At 32.8% G+C, this 7,336-nt stretch overlaps 1 protein-coding gene across 7 annotated transcripts in view; it reads right to left on the bottom strand.

Moving 5' to 3' along the window:
* Window positions 1-1,288: 1,288 nt before the first annotated feature.
* The window catches only part of LOC144443840 (uncharacterized), a 73,789-nt gene continuing 67,741 nt past the window's right edge, over window positions 1,289-7,336 (bottom strand). For 6 of the 7 annotated variants that reach the window (XM_078133404.1, XM_078133406.1, XM_078133405.1 and 3 more), the window contains one exon: window positions 1,289-3,314. In XM_078133404.1, coding sequence (XP_077989530.1) covers window positions 3,113-3,314 — 202 coding nt within the window. In that variant the 3' untranslated portion in view covers window positions 1,289-3,112. Of the gene's footprint in view, window positions 3,315-5,378; window positions 6,472-7,336 lie in introns of those variants that run through there. The other variant, XM_078133407.1, reaches the window with a different exon arrangement.

Raw genomic sequence — 7,336 nt, 5'->3', positions numbered from 1 at the left:
GATTGAGGTTATTTGAATCTGATTTTGAATTTTGAATTATGATTTTAAAATGAGTAAACTAATTTCCAGTTTAATAGTTAAGTTAAAAATATTCTGTCATATTAATAGTATAAATAACCCTCTACAATTATGATCACTTTGATGAACGATGTGTGTGGATTATAAATTGAATGGTACCACCCATTTCATGTTAGTGTTCAGTGGCTCTCTTTGATACAACCATGCAGAAACCAATAAGAAACTGCACATGCCACACTTTAAGATAGCAAGATTGAATGAATACAGTTTCTTGTGACATTTTGTCTAAATGATATTAACTAATGTACCACCTTTCAGACATCAAAACATTGGTGCCAACATGTCTGTGTCTAGTTGCAGTATGTTGAATGGTTTATTTCATTTAGACAAAATGTAACAAGAAGTTGCAATCTTGTTATCTTTAAAATTTAGAATGTGTACTTTCATATTGGTTTCAACATTGTTGTATCAAACAGAGCCACTGAACACAAACATGAAACTGGCTGTAGAATAAACCATGATACGTATGAGGTATGAATAATTAAAATTCTAAAATTAGGAAGAAAGTGATTTTGAATTCGTTTTCATCTGACACAAGACAATCATATGATATATCGGAATGTTGTCTTGTTAAAGATGAGGTTGCCATAGATATTACAAAACTGAATAGAAATTAAAATAATCGATAATACATAGTTTGAAAGACAGGTGTGATCAATTTCCCATATTTAAAATATGTAAGGGAACTTGTATCTTGATTATAGTGGTCTGAGAGATTTAATGAAAAAAAGTTAGTTGAATCTCTCTGTTAAACTTATAACATACAAATTGTTGCACCTTTTAGTTTCAAGTTAAGAATGTCATTTGTTATATATATTTGCTATTTTTATTACATGCAAATGAATCTGTAAATAAAGAAAAATAACTACACAAAGAGATCCTGTCAATATGGACGGTAGAAGACATGTACTGGATGTGTGTGTGTGTGTGTGTGTGTGTGTGTGTGTGTGTGTGTGTGTGTGTGTATGTGTGTGTGTATGTATATGTGTGTGTGTATGTATGCATATGTATGTGTGTATGCATGTATGCATAATGTATGTGTACGTACGTACATACGTACGTACGTACGTACGTACGTACGTACGTACGTGTGTGTGTGCGTGTATATGCATGTATGTATGTATGTATGTATGTATGTATGTATATATGTATGTATGTATGTATGTATGTACATAGTAAGTAACACTGACACATCAGTGCACCCATTGCAAACTTCACTGAAATTATTTTACACTTCTTTAGCACAAACGTGGTTGTGTATACACAAGTGTCTTATAAACCTGTAGAGATCTATCAAGTCTAACAGCAGAAAAGAAGTTTTTTAGTACAATGATATAATGAATTCTTTACTTTATACAGGCCAGCTGTCATGAAAAGACAAAGTACAGAAATTTTCTTCAAAAATTATGAAATCTGTATATTAAAGGCACACTGAAGATATTCTGCAAGTCGATGATATTTGTTTTTAATAGATCAACGACACATGACATTATAAACTAGTACATTCCTCAAAAGAAATGAACACATCCTCATTTTTCTTCCATGGAATACACTTAAAGCTGCACTAGCTGCAACTGGAATTTTTTTTGAAACTGTTGTGTTAGAATATAATGACTTGGTACTTATAATATTGTACACCTTGAACAGTATTTTGAATCACCTGTGGGTAAATGTATTTGTGTAGCTGTGTACATAATATGGTACTTTAAAAATAAAAAGCACCAAATTATTCCAAAATCCCAAAAAATTATCGTCCCCAATATAAACATGTTTGCTGTACTACTTTTGGATACAATCCACACCTAATTAATATAATAAAATGTCTAATTATTGGAATTTTAACAATTAAATTGTTGGTTATCTGATAAAAAAAACTCCAGTTACAACTATAAGTGCAGCTTTAAGTTACATATTTTCTGAGGATGATCCAACCATCTTGCTGTTAAACAAAATTGATTGCCTACATTTCAGTATTTGTTGGTGTGACCAACACCTTTGCTAAGGACTGTACATAGGTGAAACCTGGCCTAAAATTCCCTCATAATTTTGATTAGGGAACTATGCCACCAGAGGGTTCTATACACACCTTAGCAAAGACACTGGAAAACTTTTACGCCTGTGATAGAACTGTGCCACCTAGGTAGGTCATTAAAAACTTTTCAAATTTTGTCAAAAAATTGATAGTGTAAAATGAATGGCTGGGGCTTTACTAGGTTTCGTAATGTAAGACTGTGACTGGTAAGTACACTTTTCATTTCATTTTAGCATAAAATGAAGAGTTGAGATCCAACATATGGAATAACAAATTGAGAATGAAATAGTGACCTTAATATTATTCATTGACTATACAACTGCATACAGTTATCAACTTTTCACACCATGCAATTTGACCCCCTAGGTCAAGCTCTATCACAGGCAGTCAGAATACACTATATGCTATCTATGACTCACCAACAGGTGGTGTCGAACTGATGCACTGAAACCTGGAGTAGTCCACATAGTTCAACACAATGTCTAATAACATTAGAGCGGGAAGACTTGGTGAAAGCGGCTATTTGTGCATACCAGAGTGCTATGACAGTGAAATTAGTTTATTAAGTTAAATTAATTTAGTAGATTGTGAATGAAACTTTTACAATTACACGAAGTGATTTGATGTGGCTTTGATGTTTTAACTTTATAGTGATTTTATGTACATTGTGAATGGTGATTGGTGCAGATGAACATATTTCAATAATAGGGTTGCCAGTTTGAGTGATGGAAGTGTAAAGTTTTGCACAATGTGTTCTCCCTTTAAATCATTGACACCTGTGGATCCCTTTAAACCTATTTTCACCTCTGGATGGAACCAGCTTTTATAGCAAGCCTATAAAAATTGTGAATTTCACGGGCAATAATTACGGTTACTTTTGCCGATTTACTGAAATTTGATTATTATGTTAAAATTTGGCAATTAAAGCTTTTGGCAATTTCCAACAATGCAAATGCCATCCCGGTTTCAGATTAGAAATTCTGATGAACTAAGGGGCCTACTCTAGATTTTCCAGCTCTTTTTTTCTTTGGTTCCAGGGGTGCTAGGAGTGCCCGTTTTGGTTTGGGTTTTGCCTGATGAAGCTTCCTGGGTCAAAGGTCGTAAGGACTGGTGACGATGATGGGGAGTCTGGTCTGATTGGGAAGTGGAAGACTTGATTTTGTCGATGGAAGCTGTAGAAGTAGTCTGGGAAGGAGACGGTTGCCTGGATGGAGATGAGAAAACAGGAGTAGAAAAACTGACCGGTGAATTATTGGTATGCAGGGGGTGAAAATTGAGTATATCGGCAGGCAGCAAAGAAGTGCAACATTCATTGTTTGGTGCCACAAACAGTCTAAGTCTCATTTGGTATATGAAATGCCTGTAAAAGTATGAAAATGAACAAAGACCCTACGTACCCTATTTCATGTAGGGTCTATGCTTTGAGTCAATAACCTTGCAGTATTTGGTATAAATTCTCATGCCAGCAAAATTTTTAGGCAAAATAAAACAACTTGTGTGTTTCCGATAACACGACTGACCCCAGTTTAAGTCGCCAACCCTAAATATTTTTTAAACATTTAAAACAAAAAGATAAAAAAAGAAAGAAGAAAATTTTTTGTCTTCTTGACCTTCATGCACGTCTCTTTTCTTACCCCAGTGATGCCTGTACATATTTCATCAAACTATATCACAGAAGAGGTACACTGTTCGACATTTCATTTGGTTTTCAGTCGAAGCAATATTTTTCAACGATAAAAACAATTAAAAAGTTAGAACAAAATAAAATAAAATCCCTACCTACCTACCCTATTCTCTGAGGCCGTGTTATCGGAAACACACAAGTATTTTTATTTCACCTTATTTGTCAAATGTTTCTGTTTGTATCAGGACGGAGTGTTTAATGGATAAGTTGAACGGACATGCAATGAGATGAAAAATGTAATATGATAGAGTATGACATTAGATGTATGAAAAAGATAAATGAATCACATGATAAATATCTAAACTTATATACATACAAAAAACACTGATATGTTTGTTATGAAAGAAAATGGCAAGTCATTACTCTACTTCTTAAATATAGAGACTTTGATCTGAAACAGCATGAAAAGTCAATATTCAAGATTTTTGTAGTACATGTATCAGTAGGAACTAAATAATGTTGAGCCAAGACTGTAAAACTGTATACAGTTGTTGACAGCATTCCGATAGAGATAGAAGGTACCTCAGGATAAACTTCCCTGAAAATGAAAATTCTTAAAATCTCATCAGATTTTGCCAAATCAAAGCTTATTCTAATCCTTTTGAAATAATACAAGAAATTTGGGGTTTCACAGACTTATTTTCAGGGAAATTGACATCTTTCACTTTCCTATAGACAATTACACAGTACATGGTTGCCATATTGGATTCTAAAACGGTTTAATTTGACCCCAATTTTTTTCTTGATTGCAAATGAAAATCAGTTGGAGTTTTCTTAAACAAAGAGTTAAGTTAAATATGTTAATTTCCTAATTGCATGTTTCTTGGTGCGGGGTCAGAATGCCTGCATTTTATTTTACAGTGTACTTTGAACATGCTGCAATGAGTTCCTTTTGAGAAAAAGCAATAATTCCGACACTTCATTTCTCTGAGTAACTATTTCTTGCTTAAAAATACTGACAAACGTTTTGTTCAAAGTTGCACAAACCAAGCTTGTTACTTTTTGATAAAAATATAGACTTTGTCATAAAAATCATTAGCAATCGTCATGATAAAACTGCGTTTTAAAATGTTCAGCATTGGCACCGCTTTAATTAAATTAAAAACCAAATTAATGAAAATAACTTGAATATATCATAATTCATATCAATACAACACACACACTACTATTACAGGTAAGGCCTAACAAAAAAAAAATTGTGTGGTTCCGATTACACTCAGTTGTTGGTTTCTTCTCATCAGATTGAAAGAACGGTTCTATATTGTCTGATGTCAGTTTCCACATCCACTATTTCTTGCAAGACTTCACAATTTTTGCCATTTTATTATTTTTTCTCGAATATGTAAAAAAAAGTTTAGGGTTGGTGTGAAAAACTAGGTGGGGATCGGGTAATCGGAACCAAACAATTTTTTTAGGCCTAACTAAAAACTCACAAATAAAAGACACTCAGAACAAAAAAGAGAGAAAAACATTCATTTTTAAATATCTAAACATAATATATATCTATAATTTATATAACACATAATTTTTTATGTATATAATATATATTCCTATAGACCAACAAAATACAACACTACACTGCATTACACAAAATGTGAGTTTCACAAACAACACTAAAACAACACAACATTTTGATGTCAATAGACAGTTTAGTAAAATGAATTCAGCAATATTTGTCTGTGAAAAAGGTCGAAATAGCCCATCAATGTTAAAGGTTAATAATATGCATAATACATAATGCTCCTATTGGTCATGGATATCAATTTGATTAATATACAGATTCCTGGGATCATGTCTTTGTAGGTTGTGTGTTTGATATACAGCTTCTGACCCTAGAATATGTTGAAGCATACCCCTAGGGAAAACTAGCACTGAAAGCTATTTTGCTTCTATTTGGTATCTGGCTATTTCATTGGTGATTTTATGCTATGTTTTGAGTGGACGTACACTTTCTAACAGTTCTACACCATTTGGCCAGTGAGGGCACATTTCAGTGGGGTTAAAAATAATTCCAAAAAGAAACTACAGAGGGCGCACTTTCATACGAATATTACATGCTGAAGTGAATCTTTTTCAGTATCATCAAGCAATGTGTAAACAATACCACATGCCAGTGATGGAAATATCAAAATGTATTGCCTGCCCAAGTGGTGATATTTGTCAGCAAAATGAAGATCTGCTTTGTGACATTACAATATTTTGACCCCACTGTCAGTGCATTCACATACCATTACAAAGTAGAATTGATAGAGGGCGCTATAACTCAAAACTGTCATTGTATCATTGATATGTTATTCGATTGTAAATGACTCCAATATATGTATCCGTCAAAAATAATCTATCCAACTTTAGTACTACTATTTGCATAAATTAAAAGTACCATAACTGCGTAATTTCTATCAAACCCATTTATATCAAAAAATTAAAACATTATACGTAAAAAATTTCATCAAAAATATAATTTTCTAGTACCAAAAATTGAGACGCAATCCAGCATCCATGTCAAGCAACTTTCACTTCTAAAATTAAGACTATTTCGTGTTAATAATATTCTAATTTCTATTCTTAATTATGTATCTATTTTTGGGGGTTCAGCTGTTACAGGTCCACTTTGTCTTCCATGTAAATTTCATACTGCCGTCCTAGACTGGTTCCCCGAAATGACGGAAGTCGTAACCTGACGTAACAAGAATTGAGGTAAAAACGATAATGCATGCAGTACAGTTGGCAAATTTCGGCATTCACATTTTCCTTGTAAATTGCTTGTTTCGTTCACATTTATTTTTTCTTTAGACTAAATGACAATTGTCTGGAGCAATTAAATAACTGCGAATCTTTCAATCTATATCTTTTAATAATGTTGATAAAATTTAGGTTATAAAATATTTTAATTCCGCAGGATCTAATTTACTGAGTATTTTAGATCATATGATTTGATAGGGAAGCATTAAACTCGTACATATAAGTTGATTGGTTGAATAAGTCACATGATACATATATTATGTTGATTGTGTCAACTTACTGGATGTGACTTAGTTGACCATAAGGAAATATGACCTTTGCATATTAAATAACTCTGAATGTCAACATGTGATATACTAATTTTATGCAAAGTTTCCTTGTAGTTAAGAGCTGTAGATAATGAAGTGTATATTGTTAAAAACACAGTGTTTTAAAAAACAAATTTGCAGGCTATATTAAAAGGAGAGAACACATGTAAGGACCAGCCTCCTACGGAGGCCAGCTATGGAGGCTTAGCATAAAACCATACATTTAAAAAGTTGGTCTGTCAAAATATCCCATATAGCTGTTTAACGAAAATCATGCATTACAAAAATTGACAAAGTTCAGTTTTTGGTTAATTTGTCATCATCTCACCTTAAATCTACCTCTCCTTTGATAGGAAATGAGCCATTAAGAACAAAAAAGACAGCAGCATTTAGAGGTAGTATGAAAAAAGTTACGATTACAGACATAAATATAATCAATGCAAACAGTGCAACACAAAGTGCAGCAGATTTAGTGACAAAAAATGGCATAAA

The sequence above is a fragment of the Glandiceps talaboti genome, chromosome 12, assembly GCF_964340395.1.
Source record: "Glandiceps talaboti chromosome 12, keGlaTala1.1, whole genome shotgun sequence".
Taxonomy (NCBI): Eukaryota; Metazoa; Hemichordata; class Enteropneusta; family Spengelidae; genus Glandiceps; species Glandiceps talaboti.
This window is presented reverse-complemented; position numbering and strand designations above follow the sequence as displayed.